The sequence below is a fragment of the Sitophilus oryzae genome, unplaced genomic scaffold, assembly GCF_002938485.1.
Source record: "Sitophilus oryzae breed Bouriz unplaced genomic scaffold, Soryzae_2.0 scaffold_484_pilon_pilon, whole genome shotgun sequence".
In the NCBI taxonomy this organism is placed as follows: Eukaryota; Metazoa; Arthropoda; class Insecta; order Coleoptera; family Curculionidae; genus Sitophilus; species Sitophilus oryzae.
The window spans coordinates 1,020,715-1,048,388 of record NW_022147067.1 but is presented as its reverse complement, the minus strand read 5'-3'; the positions used below and the strand labels follow the sequence as shown (position 1 = coordinate 1,048,388).

The 27,674-nt window shown below is 31.3% G+C and overlaps 1 protein-coding gene across 1 annotated transcript; it reads left to right on the top strand.

Annotated features, from left to right (window-relative positions):
- Positions 1–325: 325 nt before the first annotated feature.
- Positions 326–22,411, top strand: LOC115886355. Its single transcript, XM_030905451.1, has 5 exons — positions 326–652; positions 1,843–2,014; positions 2,077–2,170; positions 11,776–11,952; positions 22,214–22,411. The coding sequence occupies exons 1-5, from the start codon at positions 585–587 to the stop codon at positions 22,369–22,371; spliced, it is 669 nt and encodes a 222-aa protein (XP_030761311.1). The 5' UTR covers positions 326–584; the 3' UTR covers positions 22,372–22,411.
- Positions 22,412–27,674: the final 5,263 nt, after the last annotated feature.

Below are 27,674 nucleotides of genomic sequence, written 5' to 3'. Positions count from 1 at the left end.
TTTTTAATTAATTTAATAAAATCTATTTTAGCTCTAATTTCCATAATTTCGCTGTTGTCAAGATTTTAGTTAAACCGAGGGGTAAACGGCCGACGAATTTCTCTACAATAATGCCAAAAAAAAAACGAAATAATGCTAAATAATTTCGTACTAATATCAGTAATACCACGAATAATGCCAAAATTGCCAACATCAAAATACACCAGCGGTTTACCCCTTGAGTTAAACTTTGTTATACATTTGCTCAAATATTCGACATTGTTGAACGAACCTGGGCATCTTATACTATACCGTGTCTTACCTATAATTCCAGTGCAGGTGAGTAAAGGTGACGTTTCCATCATGTCTGTCAAATCGTTCAAAATGAACGTTTGGAATGCCTTGACAAGGCTCGTTCAAAATTTCGTAATCTACATATGTTTAAGGTTTCTGATTAAGTTCGTTTGGAGGAAAATTAGGGACAGCAAACTGATATCTGATGTGACGAGAAAGAGAATCCTGGGGCAGTAATTTAGTGTAGTTAATAAGGCAAAATTAGCGGTAAAGAAATTTGAGTGAAACAACTGATTTAAAGTGAATAAACAATGGAGACTTTTTTGACAACCAACAAGGAAAATTATAAGTGGCCCTATGGAAAACCTATGGTTCCCAGGTTAGTTTTTAAATTTATAGATATTTTTATTAAAAAATGTTGTTTTTTTGTAATGTGAAATGTGTGTGTAATGTCTGTGGTGTACAGGGTGGTCGAAATTGGTCTGTTTAAACAGAGAAAACCTATTTCCTGACTAGATAGAGCAAAACCGACATAGATGTCACGATCTCGGTTTCTGTGAAACGTTTAATGGCGTAAACCGCCTGTTGATATTTTCACTGCCAACCGAGATACTGGGTCTTTTTGAATTTTTTACCATTTGGAAAATTGCCCATAACTTTTTATTTTACGGAATAATAAAATTCTGTAAAAACGCTATTAGGGCACTTTTTTAGGCACAATGCAGTGGCGGAGTCAGTTTTTTTCTATGCTTGCTCTTTTTGTCAGAAAAAAAAAATATAATTTTTTAAATGGAAATCATAGTTGTCTATGAACTTAAAAAAATGCTGGCGTTTTACCCTTTCCAATGATCTAAAGTTATGGACATCTATTTCTAAGAATGAGAGAAATATTAGGTTTTTGATCTTTATATCGAAGCGGGCCTTGATTTTGTGTTGACCTATTTGCCTAATTATTTTTTATCACAATTCAATATTCTATATTATTATTTATCTGCATAATTAAAGACTTTTGAAAATGTAAATTAACATTCTATATTAGTATCAGTAATCACAATTGAAATCGATACAATAAACAATTGTTCAATTTTATGTATAGCCCTTTCAACAGATCTTCTTCTTATACTTCCAAATGCATTTTGTACTCTTTGTTGTAAATGATGAAGTAATAATGCCCCCCCCCCCCCACCCCTTGGCGACAGGTACCTGGCTGGCCATTATACTGCTCCATCCATCTTCCGGGGAAATGATTTGATTAGTTTTTTATGTTATTTATTTTCTATTATTTTTTATTACTTTATTGTATTTCATTTTCCGTATTCAATGTTTTACCGCACGTCATTGTTAAATTTTAAAGCTCATCAATATTGTAACGATGAATAGATTAAATATTTGAAAAAAAAACAGAGCCGGACTTGAAATTAGTTTAAATAAATTGTGTTTAAATGCCCTACACAAAAAAAATATTAAGAATTTAGTTACTCGAAAACTTGGCCTTTCAAGCAATTTTTGAAACTCTAGAGGGGGAAAAAAGCCCATCCTTGCCCCCCGATTGTAAAAATTATCTTGTAGACCGTCTCAGCCACCAATCAAGACGAAACCCAACAACTGCTATGTTGCCAAACTGGTCGAGCCTTACTGTCATTGCGACTTCCATTTGTACGAACCGGAAATGGGTAGATACATGAAATTGGCCGAAAAAGAAAAGGCTTTGTACGAAGAGTTGGATACTCTAAAGAAACGAGTAATAAATAATTTGAAAAATAGTTTAGAATTTGTTAAACATTAAAAATAATCTCTTTTTAGATGGCGGTTCTTGTAAGTGACATTTTGGACCATCCCTGCGACACTGACGATGAAAAAATGAAAACTATATATGAGACAGATTACGCGAAAAGAGGTAAGATTGTTACTGGAAAGTGTTTGGATTTACCATCTAAAATAGAAATGAATAAATAAAAATGAAACTGTGTTAGAAAAAATATACAGGGTGGTCCGAACTGTATACCGGAAACTTAGGTAGCATATTCTGCAAATAAAAAGAAGTAAAAAAGTTCTAAAATGCCTAGTTTCGGAGATACAGGGTGTAGAACTTTCATTTTTATTTCGATGTTTCCCAAATAATTTCTGAAGTAATGTCAATATTTGGATGAAAATTGGTGTCTGGTCGTTTTTTGACATGAGAAATTTGATTTTGATGTCATTATGACTCCTATTTGTAGAGGGCGCCACCTACATGTGTTTTAACTGTTTTGAAGAGTAATAACTTTTTGTCCGTACCTGTATAAAACTACCGAGTGAAAAAATATACATTGTCGTAATTTTTTAAGTAAAAAATGTTTCTTGGTAGAAATCGTTACGAACAACCCTTCTCCAGATATTTAGAATGGAAATAGTCAATATATGTCATTAATGACAAAAAATAAACATGTTAAGTAGACAGTTATTTGACTGAAATGTTAAATTTGGGAAATTTTTATTAAATTAATCATAGAATTTTCTTCAAAAAAATGATGATTGATGATGATTTGGCACAAAGACATTTCAAATTTATGATTTCAGTCTATTAACTAATTAGTCAACATGTTTAATTAATGTCAATAATGACAGGTATTGATAATTTGCACCCCAATGTATGTATGTATATGTATGTGATAATTTCAAATATCTCGAAAACTATTACTCATAGCGATTTTTATTAAGAGACCTTTTTTACGTTAAAAACGTCGCAAATGTATATTTTTTTACTAAGTAGTTTTATACAGGTAAGGATGAAAAGTTCTTACTCTTCAAACAAGTTAAAATATGTAGGTGGCGCCCTCTGCAAGCCTCCCAGACACCAAATTTCATCCAAATATTGACGTTACTTCAGAAATTATTTGGAAAATATCGAAATAAAAATGAAACTTCTACACCCTGTATCTCCGAAACTAAGCCATTTTAGGACATACATTTATAAGAACTCTTTTATTTATTTTTAACTGCAGAATATGTTGCCGTAGTTTGCGGAATACAGTTCGGACCACCCTGTATATATTTAATATGTTTAGGCGCGGTCTCTTCAGTTATAAATAAATAACTTTTATCTAACAAATAACTATCTAAAAGATAAACAATCTAGAGCCTAATATCTATAGGATATAACATTTGGGTATTTTCATACAAAATAATCCAATAGATAACAATTTGGAGGACGGCCGCCTACGGACCGGTAGACACTCCGTAGAGAAAGTGTTGCCAATATAAGATATCTGAAATTGAGATGGTTATATATGAAAAGTCGATACAACAGACAGAGACAGAAACTCGGAATTTCAAATCGTTAGATTAAAAAGTGAGGTTATAGTTCAGTTGTCAAAAGATCGTCAAAATGAAAATAAAAACAATAAAATTCAACTAAAATATATTTTGTTTTCAACTCCAACTAGTTCTATTATGGTATAGGCTATTTAAATTTACCTTTATGGAAAAAGGGAAAGATAATTCAATTTCAGCAGTGGTGGTGGTGCAATAGATCTATTGATGGAATGCGATTTATAAGAAATTAAAACAAGAAAAAATAATCTGTAAGTAATTTATAGTTTAATTACATGATATTACTGTTATATTTATTATATTAACATTTTAGTACAATTGATAATAGAAAATATGGAAGAAGCAGGTAAAGTGCAAGCAGAGATTTATAAACCAATCCTAAAACCGCCATCTGGTAAGTTATTAATATTGAAAATTAAAAATAGCATAAGACTGTTAGTAATAACAAATATGTTGTTCTAGGGCTTCTCATAGTAAAGAAATAGGTAGGATAGCATCAATGATAGTAATTAAGGTGAGTTTTTATTTTATAAAATAGATAAATGCACTTATACTTTTGTCTTAATAATAATAAATGAATAGTACCTATAATAATTGTTACATTTACACATTATATGTACAAATTATTTAATAAAAAAAATTAAATAAAAACAATTTTGTCATATTACTTTTATTTTTAAGAACTCAAAGTGATGGAACTTCAAAAAAAAAAGAAAAAATAAAGGAAAAATCTTGTCTAAACAAAGTTGAATTAACTGGAATTCAAAGGACCACAATACAGATGTTTTAGCAAGGTTTAGCTAGAGAGTTACTTAAAAAACAGCATGGAGAAGAGATGTACCGTATGATCGAAAAAAACGGCGTCAGCAATGGCTATGAAATAAAGATTGCTGTCATTTCATATGTAAATTTATATGGGAAATATCATCGATCATCATTTCCCAGCCAACTGGACGCCGTTTTTTTTTTCGATCATACGGTATAAGGTACATAGTGCAAGAAATTAAACTAAAATTGTAACACAAAAGAAATAAAAGCAAATGTGAGTTGAATAACAGGTTTTATAAGGTTCCTGTTATAATATTAATGAATTAAGATATGCGAATTAAAAATGAAATAAATAGTTTGATTTAAAAAGTTTTATTTATTTTTTACCTACTTTAAAGCTTTATTAAAAACTAGTTGAAGCCTGGCGCTATAACACGCTATCCGTACCTGAAAACACCGGGGGTTAGGGTTTCAAAAACATGTTTTTTTCTTTGTGGGGAGATTCTCACGTAAAAATAAGATTTATTTTCTAGGTCCAATTCTGCTTGGTTTAAATCAATGTATGTCCGATTCTGCTTCATTCTCCATATCCATTCCATATCCGTTCCGTATTTTTTATTGTATTGACGCTATATGTAAGCTTCCTTTACGTATCAGTTCCATACTTTTTATTGTACAATTTATATCATTACGAAAGTTTTATTTTAAAAATTTGTATCTTTTGAACAGGGGTGGATGAGGAAGTGGAACCGGCCCGGGAAAAACAGACAACCGGCCCAAATCCACAAAAACAAACTGACCATAATGAAGAAACATATTTTATTTATTAATACAAGGTGTCCCAGAAATAAGTGCAAGTATTTTAACTGGTAGTATAGTTGAACCCCAGAAACACGCCTATGAGGTTTTTTCTTCGCAAAAAAAAACTGAAAATTCGGAATTTTTTGAAAAATGTTTTGGAATTTTTTTTAGTTTTTCGTTAAAAACATAAATTCTTGATAATATGGCAACATAGGTAGTAGATTAAATTTACAAGAAAGAAAATCCAGAAGAGATCCAGTGGTTCGAACAAAAAATTATTTTTTTTTGGAAATTTTCAAAGTAAAATAACTCCGTTATTTTGGACTTATTTGAAAAACGATGAAGAGAAAATATGTTTCTTTTATCGAGATCTACCACTCCTTAAAATACTTGCCCTTATTTCTGGGACAATCTGTATATAAGTAAGGGTGTTTTTCGCTCGTGCGAAAAAGCTCTTTTGCCTCCGGTTTTTTAAAAAAAAATAAATTGTCTTGATCAAAATTTTCGTAAAGACCAATATTGGGTCGGACATCTGAATTTTTATTACAAAATGGCTCAGTTTTACGGGGTTCTACTGCTTTATTTCCATTATCGATAACGGTAATTTGATCTTGAATAGGCTACGATTCTGAGTCACGATTTTGAGAATCTTTAAGACTTCCTGATTCATTCAGTTCAGCTGACCCGATCCTCTGTGAAATACATTACTTTTAGCTTTTCGGGTATATACTTTCTTACACATTGTAGAAAGATATTCTCTCTTTTCTGCTACAGCAGCAGCCTCCTCGTGTACACGTGTTTGTAACTGAATGAACCGCGGTCGCCATTAAAACTGCAGCATATTTTAGGTTATTATATAGTTCTTATCATGAATGCTATTCATCTTTTTTTTTGCTGCCAGTCAGTCATATTTATTAGTTATACTCTGTTTTTTTTTCTCAGGTAAGATTTCGACAGACGATGACAGAAGAGAAGCAGATGACGTCCCATACCAATCTATTTATTTTACTAAAAAAAGTTTCTAATAATTTTTAAGTTATCTATGGATGGGTTTAAATATAAATCCGTTATACGTCGTGTCTTGTTGTTTTTAACCAGTTTTATTGGTTTATTTAAAAAATGACAGATCGTATTTCAATTTTATTGGTTTGACAGAACGATGAACGACAAACGGACGCCGATGTGTATGAACTCGCCTTTAGATTTTTGTCATTTTTGACGCTTGTCAAAGTCTTGCCAAATTATAGGTTATAATTTTGTGTCAACTTTTGTTAAATACCCTGCGTTTTGAAAGATGATGCAATTTGATTCGTGTTATTACGTATGTTTTGTATCTTTTGAAGTCAAGTGGAGGAAAAATGGAGTGAAAATTAACTGTAGACCCAGAGCACAGATTATGGTTAATACTCGCTGCCCAGGCAGAAAGTCTTATACACCAATGAAGTTGCCATCGATAAAGTTTGTATACCATTTCGTCGTAGATAAGTGCATCTGGTATATGGTAGAAGGATAAACACGTACTAAAAACTGGAGTAGCTGTAAAATATCGACATCACACGATAGGTAAATAATGGATTTTAGTACTGCAGAAAAATAATGTCAAAAGGTACTGGTTTAAAAAAATTAAGATTAAAGTTAATTAATCAACCTTTAAGGTATAAAATTTGGTAGGTGTTATTATTAATAAAAATTGTTTGTTTTATTTACCTATGTTGTTTTATTTATTCCTGTGGAATATTACAAATTTGTATTTGTACATAAGTTATATTAATAAATATAATCATAAATGCGGGTAGTTTCATAAAGCTTGAAAGTAAATAATAGTTCTTTTTTATATTTTTTTGGTATGTAGTGTCTTGTTCTTGTTTGTTTTGTATTAACACATACCGTTTTTATTAAATAAAATAACTCGATTACATTTTTTCAGTTTTATACAGTTTTATTCACAATATTTTGAAGTAATCACTTGTCATCTTGTCAATCAAATTTTAAATATTTCCTGCTGTGCGTTCCAGTTGTACCAACTTATTTCTTTGAAAAATAAAATAAACTACTTTGAAATTAAAATGACAGACACATCTATCACTGTCAAGGATCTTCTCGTTGGACAGACTATATTAATAAAAGAATATTGGGTAAAACTATACAGGGTGAGTGTTAAACAAGTGCAAATATTTTCACGGGTGGTATATTTCGACCCCAGGAACACGTCTATGAGGTTTTTTGCAAAAAAGATGTTAAAAATCGAGCATTAATTTTTACTAATCCAATCTTTTTTGAGCCCTGATCGGGACCCGCTCACCGGCCCATTTTTACACCGGCCCACCGGGTATTTCCCCGTTTTCTCATATGGCCCATCCACCCCTGCTTTTGAAAAAGGCAATAGATTTAATTAAGAGACGAAACAATAAGTAAATATCAGCAAAATGTTAACAGAGCTGGTACAAATGTAAGAACTAGACAACGCTGTTTCCGATACGGTTCAGTTCGTCCGCCAAAAAAATGTATGGAAGGAAATGATATGGAACGGCAGGGAAACGGAACGGATAGTGTGCATTGTCCTATTCATTTACATGATATAATATTTTATATGAACGGAAGGGAAACGGAAGGTAGCTGATATGGAAGGTATAGTGTGAATCAACCTTTAAGTACTCTTACATTCTTTGAGTTCTGAATATTTTTTTTTGAACATGAGCTAACGAACTCAATCACTATAATATACCGTTAGGATTAAAAATAATCCGCTGGCAATATGCGAAGTTTGTTTTTAAATTTTGATTCGGATCAAAGGATCGATGCTTTTAAATAAATTTAAATAAACTCGCGCGATGTCATAATGGGTGCCAAAAAAGTGTATGATGTTGAGACGGATGATAGTTTTTCGATTTGACTTTTATCTGAATAACGGCGTGACCTTAATATCTAATAACCGATCGATTTCGAATCTGTTTTAATTTTGACTTGATTAAATAAACTGAAAACGTTATAGATAAACGTACAACATAATTTCAGAACAGTATCTAGATAAACTACAGGATACATCATTGGTTTTGGGCCCTTAAGAGGCAAGATCCCATTTCACTAGTCCGAAAAAGTAGCAATATAAGCGTTCGGCATTTAACGTTTTATGTAAAACTGGCTAGGTATTTTTACACAAATGAAGAAGGAAATTAAAGATAAAGGATTATACACACAAAGAAAGAAATACTTCATTGATGTAATCATATTTTCTCAAAAGTTTTTACTAAATTTAAATAAACGGATACTTTTTTCAAGTATATATGTTTTGTTTAAATATATGCATTTGCTTAACAGCAAAATAATAATTTTTCATTATATTTTCTTAATTTAAAATAATATTTTTGTTTAGAAACTCTGATAGTATTAATTAAAGTTTTAAATATACTGCCTCCAAAATAAGTTACATTTTCTATTTAAAATACCAGTCTATTTCAATGAACTTTATTAGGTTTCGATCAAGAAAAATAAAATATTATTTTAAGAATCTTATATATTTCATTTAAAACAAATCTTTGCTTTAATTGTTTAGTATAAGATCACAATATTATTCAAATAAAAATAACCAAGGAATTAAAACAGAGTTTTTCTTAAAATAAAAATATTTTAGACATTTTGAAACTACTATGTTTCTGTTTAAATATATTTTGCTGCACAAACCAATTAAAAAATAAACATATTTACTAGGATTAAAATTATTTTTTTTATTAATTTTGTCTTGAGAATTAGCAAATTTCATTTCACCCCTTCCCATCACTTGTTTTCTAAACCTGCTTCAGGCGGCCGGTAATCGGTATTTTATAGTTGAGTTTTGAGTTGAACAGTTGCTTGATGGGACGCGGTAGGGGTGTTGCATGGGTGTTGCTCTTGCGTTTGGTGCCGTGGTGCGAATAATTATTAATTATGGAAAAAACGTTAGTAGTTAAAAAGTAAGTAAAATACTATAATAAATAAAAAATGTAATTCTCTTTTTACTCAGCTGAACTCGCTTTTGAATTTACATAAGCAAAAACTAAAAATAATTATTTTTTAGTCGACTTCAACAAGATGAGTACAATTCTTTGGCTGCTAAAATAGTGCTCTTTTTCCCACAAAGCCAATGGGAGTGTATTACTGTCCCCCTGTGAAAAGAGCATATTGTCCATTTCACAAGACAGTTATGGCTAAGGGCAAACTAGTGAATCACTGCAGAAATATTTTATTTAGATCTGGTGATAACCAAAAACAAAGAAAAAGGCCAGATGACGAAGACTTTTGGTATTGTCCCGAAACAAAAAAAAGATAATTTAGAAGGTATAGCATTAAAATAGTAAAATTTAGTTGAAATTAACAGAAAGCAATCATTTTTAGATACATTTAAAGAAGAAATTGCATAGCTGCAACATAATACCGAGCCATGGAATAAAGTAATGGAATATTGGACTCGAACCTGGGAAGTTCGATCCACATCATGTGACATGTCATCCTCAGTGTCGCAATACCTTGCAAAATGACCAAACCAAACCAATGTTTATGCTGTACATACTAAAAATAAACTTTTAACAGAGATATTTTTGCCTTACTTTAAGAATTTTATTTTACTCAAATGAAACAAAAAGAAAATTGTTCGGAAAATTGAAAAGTCTCAAATTTAAAAATATATTTATTCAGACTAAGTAAAAACTTTTGTCGCTTCAATTCGGTCGTATCTTAAAACAAACTTTTACCCTTGTTTATATCATATACAAGGCTTTTACTAATATTCATTTTGAGAAATAAGTTACTCAAATGCAGATTGAATATACTTTAATCAAGAAAACCATTATATAACTTTAAATTCGAGGCATTTCACACAGAGTAAATGCAATTTTTATTGTAGAATTAGTTTATTTTCGCTTTAAATGATTGGATATCTTAAAACAACAATCGTTTGTGTCTTAGATATAGTATACTAAATATTTAAATCTAAAATTTTTATTCTTGTTTTATAAAATAAATCATTCATTAGGAGAATATTGCAGCATTAAATTTATCATTCTAAATAATTAGTATAAATATATATTTCTTTGCGTATATACAAAGTTAAGATTTATTCTATTTGAGTATTAAATGTTCAAAATAAGAATATTCTTTTTTGTGTGTACTATATCCGTATTGTAACACATTTTTAGACAACTTCTTTACTTTTAAGATTTTGCTGGTCAAACATCAACAAAATATTCCTTAATTTTGGACTAAATTTTCTCGAAAATAAAGACATAATTTAAAATTACGTTACAATACGGAAATAGATTGAAGTTTTGTGATTACAGTGATATATAATTTATTTTATAATTGATTTTGTAACAAATTGCTCGATATTTTATGGCAAATGCTGAAGCCCTGCAAACCTGAATCAAGCATTAAAATCTTCAAAGCACGTTTGTTTGGAATTTTGGGTGTGGCTTAACACGACAGGATCGGGCTAAGCCTTAGGCAGATTTCTGAAATATAATATATTTCCTTGGGCCACACACCAGCTTTATCCGACCCGAGAGCGACCCGAACAGTACAGCGTAATAGACTCTTAAGATTACTTAAAATCCTTAATAAGAAATCCAGAGCCGTATTTAAAGAAAGAAAGTTGATGAGGGTAGCTTTAACACGAAACGTGGGTTTGAAAATTTGATAACACCTTCTTGTAGAATACAAAGAGTAGCAATGAGAATGTGACATTAATTTTGCTATTTCTATTAAAATAGAACCATAAAAAATAAATAAAAAAAGTCTCAAAAGTCAGTCGTCTCAAAAGTGGCTCACCCCTATAACTTTTTTATTTTTCCAGATAAAAAAAACGAAATTTGGTATGTTAGTATATAACATAAAGGATTGATTGACGTACTCAATTGTTTTCGGTCACTTCCTGTTTCACCGGAAAGTACTACAACTTTTGATTTTTAAATGGCACCCTCGATTTTTTATTACTTTATTCGATAGAAAATGACACTCGGAATAAAATGACATCATATGTCAACTTTTGACATTCTCACATATTATGGTTTATTTGAAATTATAACATGTGGTTCATAACGAAAATTTGACTCGAAATACCAAGTGTGTCGTACGAAATTATTCGTAAAAAAATGCTTTTTCCAAATATGCTAATGAGCCACCCTCGTTCCATTTCTTTACGAATAAAGTAATAATAAAAGCTTTTTCCTACGAATAATTTGGTACCACACCCTTGGTATTTCGTGTCAAATTGTCGTTATACAACCATTACAACCCCTATTTCTTTTACCATTTTTGTGTTTCTTATAGAATTCTACATAAACTGCATTATTTCTTTGAGAATTTTATAAGGAACTCAAAAATGGTAAAAGAAATACGGGTTGCCATTTAAAATTTTAGGGGTAGGTGGGGGTAACCAATGGTAGGTAGGTAACCCTGGGGGTCAAAGGGTTGAAAGTAACACGACAACAAATGCCTCAAAAATTGTCCCCCTTGATATGTAAATTGACGTATTTCGCCGAATTATCATATTATCATCGGTAGAGGTAATATTGTTCGTTTTCAAATTGTCACCCTGTATACAAACTAAATACAATTTTTTTATTTAAATTTTACTGGATCTTTTTGCAGGTCTAAATTTGGTTCAGTACAGAAAACTGATGCCAGCAATAGACTCTCCTGTGGGAATCCCAGTGAAAGGAGAAACGATCGGCCTGGGAATGGGTTACAGGGACCCGACCAAGTTCAGGTTTACCGAAATCCAGAAACCGTTCGTTGATATTTGCCAACCGGCATCGTTTACAAGAAGTAAGTTGTTCATTGTTGGCATTTTACTAATTTTACTCAGAGTGTTTACTTAGCATTTTATTTATTAAAGTAAGAAATTATAGTTTTATCATCATCATTTTCAGCTTATGCTCTTTCACTATATTTTGGAATTCGCATAATTGAATAAAGCAATTAATTCTAGAATTTTCATTTCGAAAGAATCTCATTTTCGAAAAACTTGAAGTCGTTCTTAAGAAAATAAATAAAAACAAGAGAGCCCAGAATAAAATCCGCACTTTATCTTTAATACGTCACACCTGGCATCATAGAATAACTAACTGAAAGAAATGAAAACTCCTATGTTAAAGCCTGGAAACACGCGCTCGACGCGATCCAAGCGGGCTACTGGCAGAACTAATAGTTCGCGCCATATTTTTAAATGGACCTTTACTGCCAGTTCATAAGTTTTTTACTTATATTTGGTAATTTCAATCTAGATTATGATTGATTACAGCTTCCACAAACGGAGTAAACAAAAAATTTAACCTCAACTTTATTATTCAACATGCACGTCAAAACAAATCGCAATGTTGCCAGTTGTTGGCTGGCGCACGAGCACGGTTCTGCAATGTGATTGGGCGTATTTTTCATACGTCGTCAATTGGCACTTTAAAATTATTCCAAGTTAAAGTAATTTTGAGGGCCTATAAAAAATTATTCAATGTCATGGAACTATTTTTTTTGGATAAATATACTGAAAATAGTCTTCTATTCAGATTTTGTCGAGGATTTTGTCCTTGAATTGGGTATTTTATTTTTTGTGAAAGAGTCCATCAACAATATTAACATTGTGTACATTTTATCGAATTTTGATAAATCTATTAAAAATGTGGTGATATATTTTTGAAATCATTAAAAATGCAATCTAATACATGTCTAATAGTGCCCATTTATAAAAATAATTTAGAATATACCCGGTGCGTCTCAAAACTGGCATCAATAAAACAAAATATTGGGGTGAGTCACTTTTGCGACGCACCCGTTATACAAATAACTGTGACATTTGACAGTACATAACCATTTAGGTAGTACTTAATAAAACTTTGTAAAAACCCTTCAATCCTGATTTTTTATAAATTATAATAGTGTTCTATCTACAAAAATAAAATAGTTATAGTCAGTTAAATGTATAGGACACTCTTCATTTAGATTTGGTTTTCATGCGATCGCATGGTAGATTATGTGTGAAATTGTTAATAGAGAAATAATTAATCACGTATGAAAAGAACAAAAGAAAATAACTAAAAGTTCTTTTTTTAATAAGTTTTAAAATATTAAAAGCTTTCCCTCAACATATGTTTTTAAATATATCTAATGATTAATATGCATGAAAGGATGATCTATTTAAAGTTATGGGAATTTCCCAATTTTTAATTGGTTTACATTATTCTGTCTGAACCGATATTAATCATACGAAAGAAACCACGAATAGTCTGAGATATATGTAAGTAAATTTAAAAAAATCTGTTTATATGACGCAGCGTAATTAGATCTAAGATTATTTGTATGATTGATTTTAATTTAGTTATAACCACAGCTGTCTAATGTAGGAGCGGATAATTTTTTTATTCCGGCCGAAAAAGTAGCATTATAGCCCCGTACGCGCCTACAAGCCAGAAGTGCAAGCAGGGGCGTAGATAGGTGTATGCTATGGGGGTGGTACTATGATTAAGTCGCAAAAAAAATCACCGTCGGAATTTTTTTGTCGAATTAAAACGACGGCGATTTTTTTGTCTTCAAAAAGATATAAAAACATAACACAAAAATTAAAATATAGATTTGTAAATAACATAAATAAAAAACTCTAAACTATCAAAAAAAACTATAAAACTATAAATAAAACTACAAAACAAAATCAAGTTTTCTAGTACGCTGTTTGGAAAACCTATCAATAACAGCATCAACATTTTTTCAATATCTTTATGGATATTGATTAGAGTTAACCCCACTAATCTGTCCTGGCCAATAAGAACACTTTGTGTGCTTTTAATTAGGTCGAACATATTATAAACGATAAATCAACATAATTAAAAGCATACAGTGTTCTTATATGTCGGATATTAATTAAAAAAAATCCTTTCATAGTCAATAACTATTTCAATTCTCGTATCTCGTCAAGCGTCAGGGGGGGGGTACTGTCCCCCAGTACCCCCCCCCCCCTTATCTACGCCCTTGAGTGCAAGTGAAAATGTTTCTATTTCTGAGCCAAGCGGCTGCACGGTTTTCATGGCAACGTGACATCAGCCTAGCGGCAGATGTAAATCCCCCCGCCCCGAAGTTTATTATCGGAGACCGATGTGAATGAGTTTTTGGTTTGGGGCAGTTCTCTTCGTCTTCCTTTCGTTCAGGAAATGCGTGACAGCAGCGCATAATTTATGCATTTATGCTAATATTCGGCTACTTCGGCGAGTAATTAACCGTGTAAAGACTGAAAAGTTGTTGTTGTTATTTATTGTTGTTTGTTAATTGCTTTTGTCGATTTAACTTGTAAATTTTTGCCGATTTTTACTGTTTGTGCTGTTTTGTTGTTGTATTTTTTCTTTTGTGTGTGTATGTGTTAAAAAATGAACCCAATTAATGACTTGGTGTGCAATTTATTGGAAACTCCCTTCAGACGGTGGACAGATGAAGATAAGAGGGATGTTTTATCTCAAGGGTGACCAACTGAAACTTTAACCATAAATTAAAAAAAGGAAATTAGAAAAAGTGGTAAATCTTATAATATTAAATTTAAGTCTTCCTGGATTTCTGATTTTAATTGGCTATGTAGTAGTATTGTTTTACAAAAATTATTTTGTTGGTCGTATTTACTATTTTGTAATAAACATGGCATTTGGAATAAAGAAGGGTTCACTGATTTCGTAAATATAACAAGATCTTTGCATAAACACGGGGATTTTGCAGAACATTTAAAATGTCAGTTAATGCTAAGAAATTTAAAAAAAAATCAAAATACATCAATAGCCGATGCTTTAGAAAAAAACGTTAGACTCTATAATCTTAATTTTAATGGAAATGTTCGTTTAAATAGGCTTTAATTAATATAATTAATTAATTAAATGACGATATTACTGATAAGTTTGCATCAATAAAGAGAGAAAATTTGAGCTGATTTAGGTACAAAAATTAGTAGGTAAGGTTAGTAATATAAATAAGTCAAATTTAGTTTGATTAATATTGATTAGTAAACATTAATGTAATAATTGAATGCTCTTCGGTTGTAACCAACAATTTTTTCAATATCGAAATTTCAGTGAAAATTTCACACCTCTACTTTTCAACCAATAACATGCTTTAATGTTGACTAGTTACCATGGCAACTGAAAAAATTTCCGGAAATTTTTTCGAGGCGCCACGAAACTTTAGTGGAAATTTTTTGACAGTTGAAAAGGTAAACATAAGATCTACAATCATAATGTGAATGAACTACAATGTCTATATATTGAAATATTACCCATTTGAGTTTTAGCATTTGATGTAACTAATTAAAAATATAATAATATTTGTTAATATTATTAACAAATTGAAATTATTTTAAAATGTCATGTTGGATTAATATTTTTTTTTCAAATTTAGGTGTGAAATTTTCTTACCGAATACCACGCAAGCTTAAATTATTTTCGGAAATTTTCTTTCGGGCACGAATATTTTAGGAAAATTATCCCTCGTCTTCGACTCGGGATAATTTTCAAAATATTCGTGCCCTCAAAAAAATTTCCGAAAATAATTTAAGCTCTTGTGATATTATAAGTGAAAAAACCGAAGAAAAAAACGTTATATCTATGAAAATTACAACCTTATTTTACTGAAATCTCTATTTTGAAAAAAATGTTTTTCGGGGAAGCCATTCAATAATTACAGTGTTCGCCATAAAGTTGGATCCATATGGACGGTCAAAGTCACCAAGTCAAAGTTGAAACATAATTTTGTTTAGTCACTTTTTTTAAAATAATAATAATTTAACCAATTTTTAAAAATTTCTTTTAAATATTTTGTATTTGACAGCTCCCAGATGTTAGCTGTCAACTTTAGCTTGGTGCATTTTAAGTTGTTTTCAAAGCAGAAGTGATTGCCACAAAAAGATTTTTTAAAACTTTAATATAAAAAAAACGTCCATATGAATCCAACTTTATGGTGGACACTGTATATAATGTTTATTATATTTAATTTAAATTTAATTATATTTTACTAGAATGCAAAATAATTTGTTTATCGAAAACTGGTTGTATCTCTTTTTACTTAATGCGTTTTAGCCCAAACTAAAACGAAAATATTATAGGTATTATTGTATAAATAATAACAAAAAAAAAATGTTGACAAAATTGTGAATGCAGCAAAAAATTTTCAATTAATATTTTAAAAAATGTTGACAAAATAGTGAATGCGCCAAAAAAATTGTCGCCTGCAGCGCAATTTGCACAAACTTAACTCTTCACCTAATTTTTTCCCCACGAGCCGCCACTGTTACTTAACTCTATATAACAGTTATTTTTCTACAAACGTCAGTAAAAATGTAATTTTTAACCCATGCTGTCAGTGCCTAAAATGTGACATTATGTCACTGATGGTAAAAGTCATTTACTTTTAGCACTGGTGCTTATATTAGTTATGCAGTTATAGCAACTAAGGGAGGCAACACAAAGTATCAGGGTATTTTTACAAATTTTTTTATGTTTGTATACTTGAGTATTACAGATGTTTTCTTTAATATCGTTAGTTCTGTTATCGTTATTAATGTTTATTAAAACCAGAACTGTATCGTTAGTCTAACGTTTTTTTTTTTAAATTTAATATAGAGTATCCAATGCAGGCCTAATATGCCGTTACGACAATAGTCACTAAAACTATCTCGTCATATAAAAAAACTGCATCAAAAAGTAATGATAATTGAAAAAATTGCAAATTATTTATTACACACTGTATAATATGCTAAATACTAAAGTTTATAAAAAACTTAGTTTACGAATTAAAGTTGATATAATTATATACAGTTTGAAAAAATTATATACAGTTTGAAAAAATCATGAAAATAGGGCCAAAAATAACAAAAATATAACACTTTTGACTAAAACTTGATCAAAAATTTCTCTGTTGCGTGTTTTTTGCATCTGAGTGTAGTTATTTATAAAAAAAGATATATCATTTTGAATCGACAACACTAGAATTTAAATAATTATTAATTAATTTACTAAATACATCGATGAAAACTTTGATAAACATCTCTAAATATATTACATAATGCTCAAATGCAACATCACAATCATCATTAATCGAAAATCTCTGGAGAAGATTATTTACACCGAAGTGATGAAAATAGCTCGTCGAAAATCGATTAACATGTGCGATTCGAAATCTCGAAGAAATTACTGTAAATAATACATTCTCGACTCTAAAAGATTGTGTAAAATGCCGAATAAAAATTCCTGCGCCACTAAAAATAAACGCACATAATATAATGCCAGACGGCATTTTATTTTAGCCGGAACAATGCAGATTTTTTTTATCCTAGATTGACAGACGCTTTGTAGGCTTTTAGGTTGGATAGATGAGACGAATCTTTGAATAGAATAGACAGGCTTCTCTCCAGAAAATTCTATATGGGTATTTCGCCACTGCAAGAAAATCTACAAAATAAAATAGTTATTTTTTTTTGTAAACACTTCTGCGTTAATCCCAAACGGAAACCACTTGGCAGAAGTTAGGTTTACAGATATACAAATTTGCCTAACGAACAAAAAGATGCTTAACGTTTCGGAAAGTTTATCTCTTTCCGTCGTCGAAAGCAAAATAAATAAATATATATATATATATATATATATATATATATATATATATATATATATATATATATATATATATATATATATATATATATATATATATATATATATATATATATATATATATATATATATATATATATATATATATATATATATATAAACGGGATTTGGTTTAAGTGTTTAATACTCATTTCCAACTACAGCCTATTGCTGCCTTCCCGTTACCCTACGCCACACATCTCGATTTAGAGCGTCATCAGCTTCTAGTTTACGAGCTTCCATTGCTTCCGTAACCGTTCCGTTCCAGGATTTTCTAGGTCTACCTCTCTTTCTTCTGCCCTGGGGAGCCCATTGAAAAACTCTTTTTGGCCACCTGTTCTCCGGCATACGCAGAACATGTCCAAACCATTTTAAGCTGGATTTTTCGATTCGATCCAGTACTGTCTCCTCCGATGCATTCATGATACGCCTGACCTCGATGTTTGTCTTTTTTGTCTTTTTGTCTTTTTTTGTCTTTTTTGTCTTTTTTTAACTTAATTGCTCAAAGAACCCTAAACACGCCTCGGAAAATAAAAATACAAAGAATAAAGAAAAAAACTATTTAAATTCAACTATTCGAGAACATTTTAGTTTTTTAAAACAGATACGTCTACAAAAACCGTTGACGTTCTGTTAAAATGACATCAGATCAAGTTAAACTTCAAAATTAACCATTAACTACCTGATAAAAATTACTTAATAAGGTAAAACCAAAAAGCCCCAAACTTTCTGTATGATTATTTTTAAATTTTACGTATGTTATGTTTATTTATGTTATGTTCTTTAAAATCAAATAAGCGATTGCCATACATTACTAACATCTACAGGTGCATGAGCAATACATTTGTTTTTATTAGATTGTATTAAAAAAGCCTCTTTTACTTTTCTTTTATTTTTGGCGTTATTAAAATTTATTCTGTGCCCTGTGTCCAATGAATGCTGACAAATCTTAAGCCGCGTCCAAGCTAAGCGAACAAAACGTTCGCGAACATATATAATTAGCACTATATACTCGTAGCAGCAGGTCGTAAACGACGACACAGCCTGTCGCATCGGTCCCGAGGACTGAGGTGCGGGGAAGAATGCGACAACCAGTTTACTCTATAGATCTAGGATGCGTTTAGGTACTCGCTGTTTTTTAGAGTGCCCGGCTTAATGTTAGTTGAAAAAATAAATATGGATGATAAGGTGAAAATTGCGGCAGCTGCTTTTATTGTATTGGCTGATGCTTGCAAGAAAAGACAAAAAAATAAACTCTGTAGCGAAATAAAATTGATGCAAAGCTGAGAAAACTACAGTGCAAGCATTTTATTAAATAAATTAACCGGTAAACAGTTTAAGAACTTTTGTCGTTGAAGAATCAATATTTAGCAGGCGGAGGGTCACAGGAGTCTTTTGGTAGATTATTCGTTATAGCGTATTTTTAAGACCTGTATTCATTTTCAGCCGATTCTACCAGGTGTTTCTCAAAAGGGGCTCACAGGGGCTAGGGATTGAAAGAAATCAGTACATAACCCCAGTATATGACATAAATCGGGATTGATTGAGGTATTCAATTACCTTCGGTCGCTTCCTGTTTCACCGGAAATGACTACAACTTTGGATTTTTAGATTGTATCCTAAGTACTTTTTTACTTTATTTGATAGAAAATGACATTCTGAATAGAAAGACATACCATACGTCAATTTTATACATTTACAATTAAATAAAAATAGCATTTTAAATTTCAATCTAGAGTGCCAAGACTGAGTTAAAACTATTAATTTGTAATCAAAGAACTTTGGAAACATATATTTGATCCTGAATTTTTTTTTCGTATCCTTTCATGGCCGCTTAAAAGATGCCCAAATCGTATTTTTAATGATAACTCAAATTTTTCAAATGGTACGAGGCTGGCTCAGCATATTTGGAAAAAGCATTTTTTACGAATAATTTGGTACCACATACTTGGTATTTGGAGTAAAATTTTTAATTGAAAATGGCTAAAGTTGACATATAATAAATCATTCTATTTAGAATGTCATTTTCTATCATATACGGTAAAAAAATACCGAGGAAGAAAAATACCGCAAAAAAAAATCGTCATTGTCATTTCCGGTCAAATAGTAACCGAAAATAAATGAAAACGTCGATCAATCCTGATTTTTGTCCTATACTAACATACCAAATCTCGTTTTTTATCTAAAAAATTAAAAAAGTTATAGAAGTGAACCACTTTTCAGAAACACCCGGAACTTATCTAAAACGTTCTGGAAAACGTTCTTCATTTATAAAAATGAATTTCTGGCTTATTCTGTTCTGGTTTTTATTTCTAGGTCGTTGTTCAAGGTGTTAATTATCCAGAATCCCACATATTTAAACTTGTAGGCCTGGTCTAAGGTATTGCCCTCTATTTTAATGGGAATTCGTACATTTTGGTTCTTTCCAAATATCATGACTTTGGTTTTAATAGAGAAATTGATCTTCATCCCGCATTTCTTACAGGAGCCTTCAAGTCGTTCCACTAAACTCCAATATCAAAGTCGGCAATAAGAACTGCGGCATCGGCAAATCTAATGTTGCTAATGACTTCGTCGTTGACTTGCAATATGTTGAAGAGGAAGCTTCCCGAAAAATCGTTTCAAAATAAACATTAAACAACGAAGGAGACACCACACATTCCTGTCTTACTCCTCTCTATATATTGATTGACTGGATTGGAATTGTCCCCATACAATATAACACACAATATCCGCAGGATATTCATAGAATGTCGGAATGTCCCATTATAACATCATCTTACAAAGACATCTATATAGGATATCCTCCAGACATCCTGAAATCCTGTAGATGTCTCAGAATAGAATATCCTATGGATATCTCTGTCGTATATCTAATGTACATCCAGCTGAGATATCCAAACATGCTCATGATAATAAAATATCCTAACAATATCGTCTAGATATTTAGGAAAAATAAATAATGTACTACTTTTTATATTACATAAAATGCAATAAACCATACATACATATATATATATATATATATATATATATATATATATATATATATATATATATATATATATATATATATATATATATATATATATATATATATATATATATATATATATATATATATATATATATATATATATATATTACGTCAAGGCAACAAAATATCCTGTTGGTATCTTCTGGATAACCTGGATATTTATGAGTTTGGGCACTCCCAGTAATACAGAGAATTTAAAACGCCCGCGCAAAATATTTCCCACAATCCATCTCGACAGTTGTTTGTTTTTGCATCGTGTATTATTCAGTTCTTTGATTTAGTGAAATTCGGTCGTTTGTCGATATTGGATGGGCTTAAAAATGACTGAAACTAACAAAACTAGTTGAGTTTGACTTAGTTTTTTCTTATACTCATAGTTCTAGCCTTGTTCTAGCAGAAATTCTATCCTAACCTCAACCAATGTCGAAAAACGACGAACGACTCAGGGTCTCACAATGAAAAATTTGTGACAAAATTATAGGTGAAAATTTGTTGAAAAGCGCTTGTTCTTTACCCCTAAACCCATTTTTGTGTTTGATCTATTCAAACAGAAATCCTATTTTTGTGTTTAAATTGTGAGTTTCTGGAATGTGTGGTGTTAAAAATTATACCTGTATCCTGTGTGCTAACTTTGATGTAAACTGTTGCTGCTAGACATAAACTGCTAGAATCCATAAAGGGTAGTATAATCTGGTATAATACCATACCATCGAAAAAAACGGCGTCAGAGGTGGCTTGGAAATGAAGATTGCTGTTATTTTGTATGTAAAATTATATGGGGAATGTCATCGATCGTAATTTTTCAAGCCAATTGAACGTCGTTTTTTTTCGATGGTACAGTATAAATTGAAAGGTCTTAACTCATACAAATATACTTCTAAATTTTGACGCAAAATTCATTGACATAATATGTAGGTGTATTTTAGAGGTGTTAATAAAAATATCCAATAAATAACGTCAAAATGTGGCTAAATAAAACTAAATCGCGAACGTTTTTACTATAAACTAAGGATGAAGTAAGTATTGTCAAATAACAGTCCTCATATAATGTCCTAAAATATTCTATAATGCTCCCAACATCATCCTTGTATTATCCTATAAATATCCCAAATAATCGTAAAAGGCTTGCCTAGGGATGTCTTGAAGATGACTTTTTTGTCCCATCTGGATATCCTATAAATATCCTCCTCTTGTTTTTGGATATCCTTAAGATATTTACTATATCCTTGGAGGATATCCTCAAGATATCTATAGGATTGTGTTGTGTTATATGGGTCATTTTCAACTTTCATGTGGGCTGTTTGTTGTCAATATATGGCAACAATATTTATCCTATGTGTTATACAAATCTCTATATAATATTATTTTCTATACTTTTCAGCACCTTCAGTTCTTGATGAATGGTTCGCTCACAGAACAGGCAGTTCGGAATATCAAGATTCTTACAGTAAAGTGGCCATCAACATTTTGAACAGCAGTCAGCAGTATGCAGAACCTTTACCGTCTTCAAGAAGGAAGCCCGATCAACGATGTGTGTGACATTTTCTTTTTGTTTGAACAGATTATCATATATGGAAGATTTGTGGATTCTAAAATAAGATTTAATAAAATGATCTTCTACTTCGCTGCGTGATTTCTTGAATATTTATTCAGAACCAGAAATATTAATCAATATTTTTTTCGGTATTCTCACTTTGGAGAGTAAATATAAGTGAAGCAACATTTTTGAATGTTCAAATGATAGTGGAAGAGGTGTGTGTATCTTCAGTTTGCGAATAATCGCTAAATTAAGTAATAAAAGCTTACGTATATACAGGATGTCCCAGGCTAAGTGTGCATTAGAAGTTTTTAGAGAACTAAAATATCTAGAAAAGAAGCAGAAAAAACACTCAAAGTCTCGGTCTCGACGTTTATATTAAGTTAAACAGTGACACGTGTTTCGTTCATACGAGCATCAGACATCGAATAATCCAATTAATACGACGTTTTACAAATCGTTTTTTTTTTCATTCATCGTAGATTGATTCAAAAGGTAGTACATCTATGAGTAATAACTGAAACACTCAGATTTATTAAGGATAAATCTTTGTGAATGACACAGATGCAACGAATAACCACCCAGACAAACTTTATACGATAACTCGCTTCAATAAAACTTTGCATTAGTATCATCACTAAGATTTGTCTGATTGACTATATCCTTTGCTATGCTCTCCTGAACAGAGTGCTCTCCGCAACGTCTGGCAGCCAGTAGACGTTGCGTTCCCTACTGCGCATCATATCTGTGTTCACTACTTCGCATCACATATTTTCCCTGTATTTCAGGAATTAAGGAGGCTAGGATAAACCTATATTTGTGCCTATGTGTAGTTTCATAAAAAATTAGCAAAGTAATGTGAAAATCGCATCATTGTGTCTTTACTCATAAACGAGAAATCCCATAAAACACACGAAAATGGGATACCCTGTACAGATATAATGCGCAGTAGTGAACCGCAGCCAGACGGCCCACTCTTTGGTCACAGATTATACAGATTACAATCTTTGTTTTTTCTTTATTGTTTTTCGTGGTTCCAATTTTCGGAATCGGTCACTAGTTAGGTTACTAATTTGCGTACATAGCACGCCCACTTATGACCTCTAAAATTGTGCACAGCGCCTGACCGGCACAGTTATTAGAGAGATATCGGAAAACCGAATAGCGTCATGCAGTATTTACGCGTACCTTATCATGGTTACGATATGCGCAAGTCAATTTTTAACGCAACGCCCGCTAATAACGTTACCGCCTGACCTAATTTGCGGATCAATTACACCAAGCGCTCTTTCTAAATAACCTCTGATAACGTTTAAAAATTGCTTAAATGGGCACGTGCGGGTATTTGACAACCGGAGCCGGCCGGCGAGATCTTTTATTTTAGGTTATGTTTGAATTGTTTTGAATTATTGCTTTAGTTTTATTAGGTAATTTGATATTTATGTAGCTGGGATTAGTTTTAATTAAATAAATATGGCCCAAAATATGGATTCCACCTTTTCCAATACTAAAGAACCTATAAAGAGTCTTAAGGTTTACAGCAGATGACGACTTAGCCCTTCTAAGAGAATTTGTTGCTTGTTGCTCTAAACCCATTGGCAGACGTTGAACAATAAAGCACTGGAAATAAGCACTTTAGCCCTTTAGTTTTAAAATACCTAGTAAACAAAACAATTTCAAAGTTTGTAATGAAGTTCATAAAATTTCTAGGACACCCTGTATATTGTGTTAATATTATACTAGAATAATAGAGACTTCATTCTCTTTTAATAATGACAGTCAATGTATTTTATTGTTAGATCATTATTGTAATGAACTTCATTAGTGTTCTTATTGTTGAATTAAATAAGTTAAATATTTAATTGCCATTTTGTAAGAGAGTTTTGATCGGTTTTGGTCGCTAAAGTTTAATGCGAAAAACCGAAACGTTTGCGCCGCTCTCCATAAAAAACAATTTTCGTGCCACGAATTAGGGACAAGATTTTTATCTGTATACTTATAGGATACCTAATCTGTGTTTTGGTCAGGTGAGCATAGCAAAAGATATATTAAAGAACAAACTTCCTTAAAATTCTCATTTTCCCGACGTTGCTAGCTCTTGTACTATTAAATTTTTATTAAGGATAGATTAAATTTGTCAAAAAAAGTGTCAAAACGTCCGTTATCGTTCGATCTTTCTCCGTGCGAATTTAATATTTGTTTCATATAATTTTAGGGCAGATCAGCCATTAACAAATAAAGGGTGTGGGTAGTAGACAAAGTGCAATTTTGAGCGGTCAGTCTAAAACTCTCAATTTTGCTGGCTCTTGACCCAAAACAGCTTATTGTTTAGAGAAAATTTATAAAAACAAGAATTATAGAAAGAAGGGTTATTTACAAAAAGTTGATAGCTTTTCAGTTATAAGTAAAATACCACGAACAATTTTTTTTTAAGTATTTTAGTTGCTGGCGCGCCCCTCACATTCGGCGCCCCGGGCGGTCGCCCGGGTCGCCCGGCCTTTCCGCCGGACCTGAATGGACATGTTTTAGCCCAAAGTCTTAATCCACTTTGCCCACTTTTTTGGAAATAGAGAATCTTGACAGTGTGCTCAAGATATTTGGACACATAATATAACAAATAGATAAATATCAATCGAGAATAAAAGCATTCTCTTTAAAGGCCTCTATTATTTTTGATTTAAAAAAATACTGTGATACATACGCATAATAATTTTATTTATTGATATTGGCAGTAGTCCTTTGTCCTCTAATACACACATTTCAAATAAAATATGCTCCAATTTTCGTTTTGAAAAAAACAAAAAGTCGCTTGCCGTTTACATACAGACATATTTATGCGTTGAATAAAATTTATTTAGTCTGGACACGCTCTGAAAATAAATACCATTTTCCTCTAGCATACAAGTGGTTCACGACAATAAGACAAACCAAGCCAGATCTCTCTATGAATCAGCTTGATATAAAATAGATGAAACGGATGAAAATAGACATTGGGAATCTAGTAAATTTGAAATTACGCGAAATTTTTTATAACTGTGCGGTTGTAAAATTCCGCAAAATATCATCATGCGATGATGAATTATCTGTGTTTGGATATCAACAATGGTTTTAATGTTCGGCGGAGGTCAAGTTGACTATAAGAACAGGAAAATGTAGTAAATCGGAATAAAAACTTTATACTAGTTTATTCTTCTAGGATTATGGCCAAAATAAACACCTAAACCTGGAAATTCATTGTTTTTTCAGACTCTAAGGATTGACTAACGTCTATCCGCCAAGAGATGGAACGCTTTCGACAGACATTAATATTCAAAAATTAATAGAAAGAAAAAACAGTTTAACTGTCACTGTCTCCATCCTACGTATAATTCAGACGTCAAACTTTTTTAAGCTTGATTTTCATACATCCGTTATCCGTTGATACGTTTTCGCGCCACTTTTCATCCGTAAATTTGTATATTTTATACTCAAGCCCGTCAACGGAGAAAGATCTTTTTTTTTTGGTGAGGGGGTGGTTTAAAAATCTTTTATAGACGAATAGTGATCATTTCCATGGTCATCTCGGGAGAGACAGTCATAGAAATAACCCCTAGACAGTGTGGGATTCGAAATACCCACTAAAAACGATCCACCTCCGAGGAATCAGCGGCCGAAGAATGGCAGCTCTTATTCCTGCTTGTGTGTTGGGTGTAATACAATTTGATAGACAATTTAATTGTGCATCTGATTCTCCTAAAATATACAGGGCATTCCATTTAAATTAAAGAAGTTATTGCCGTTTGAAGCTAATAATTATTTAAAATAAATTTTTAGACACTCTGTATAAGGTAGTATTATTTTTATTATTGTAACACAATAACTGATCAATAAATAAACTTCATTAAATATTTAGTATTATAAACATTGATACCCTTGGAGAAATGAAGCTTTAAAATTTTTACTGCAATTTCACAAAATTGAAAATATTTCAAAAACGGTAAGGTTTAAGTATAATAAACCTTAATCAAATTTACCTTTATTTTAATCGTAGAAACTAAAAATGTAATAATATACAGGGTGTTCCATTTAAAAAAATACAACTTTGAAATTTTTTATTTATTTGGGACACTCTGTATCTTGTAAAAATATTTTTAAATTGTAGCTCTAATAGTCCTTCAACGAACCCCAAACTTACAATTTGTAAAAATATCATCGTTTAGCCACAATACTCCGTGTCGTATGTGGTGAACAACCCTGTATATTAACCTTTAAAATACATCAAAGTTTTAAGGTGCCTATTTTTCGTGCCGGTGAATGTATTTCACAAACTATACATTTTAGTCATATACTAAAAAAATAAACAAACCTTTATTTTTTTACTAGAATCCAAAAATCCATTAATATATAGGGCGTTCTATTACAAAAAACATAACTTTGATGTCTAACTTTTTTTGGGGACACCCTGTAGAACTCTACATCCTTTTAGAAAATGCTTTAAATAATGACACATAAGCTCACAAAATTTCACTTCAATACAAAGTCTTGTTCTCCTTGCAAAAACCGCGTCGTATATGACGCGCCACTCTGTATAATTCGATTTCAATCAAAATTCCAATCATTAGAAATAAGCAGAATAGGTATAGCTTATGCATTAGATTTATTGATATCAATAAATTTACTTAGAAAAAGAATTAAAAAAATCAAAAAATTAAGAAGGGAATAATTAAGAATTTACTAAAATGACTAAAATAAAAAATTATAAGTAACAAAAAAAAAAATGAGTAAACATTTTAATATTTTATCTATAAAACACAATACAGAAGGTTTCACATCAATACATTCACAGTAATTGAATTCCGAGGTAAAAGTCTCTGGGAACTCCACTACCAGCTATTGACAAGATATTTTGTGTGACAAGCAGTTAAATTTGCTGCATTTAAGGGAATGACTATTGGATCTTTGATTAACAACTAATTCCAGAAGAATTTCTATTTTTGCACTTAGATTAAATCTTGTCTGGCCGTAAAGTGGTTAATTTAAGCACCAAAACAAATAAACTCTAAGGCGATCCGTAATTGAGTTTGTAATTGCTATTCATCGAACGGTGTAAACAATCGCTTAGAGTTTATCTTTACTAGTTTTATTAGTTCGGGAACTGTTGAGGTAAGTTAAAGCATCCCAAACACTCCGGTTATTTTGCTCGGTTTTAACCGCGTAGTTAAACACGTGCCGGCCGGTGAAAAGCACATAAGTACGTTCCACACCAGTTGGCCATTATTTACCAATTGGTAATCATGCGTCGAAAATGGGCATCCATTTTTACGAA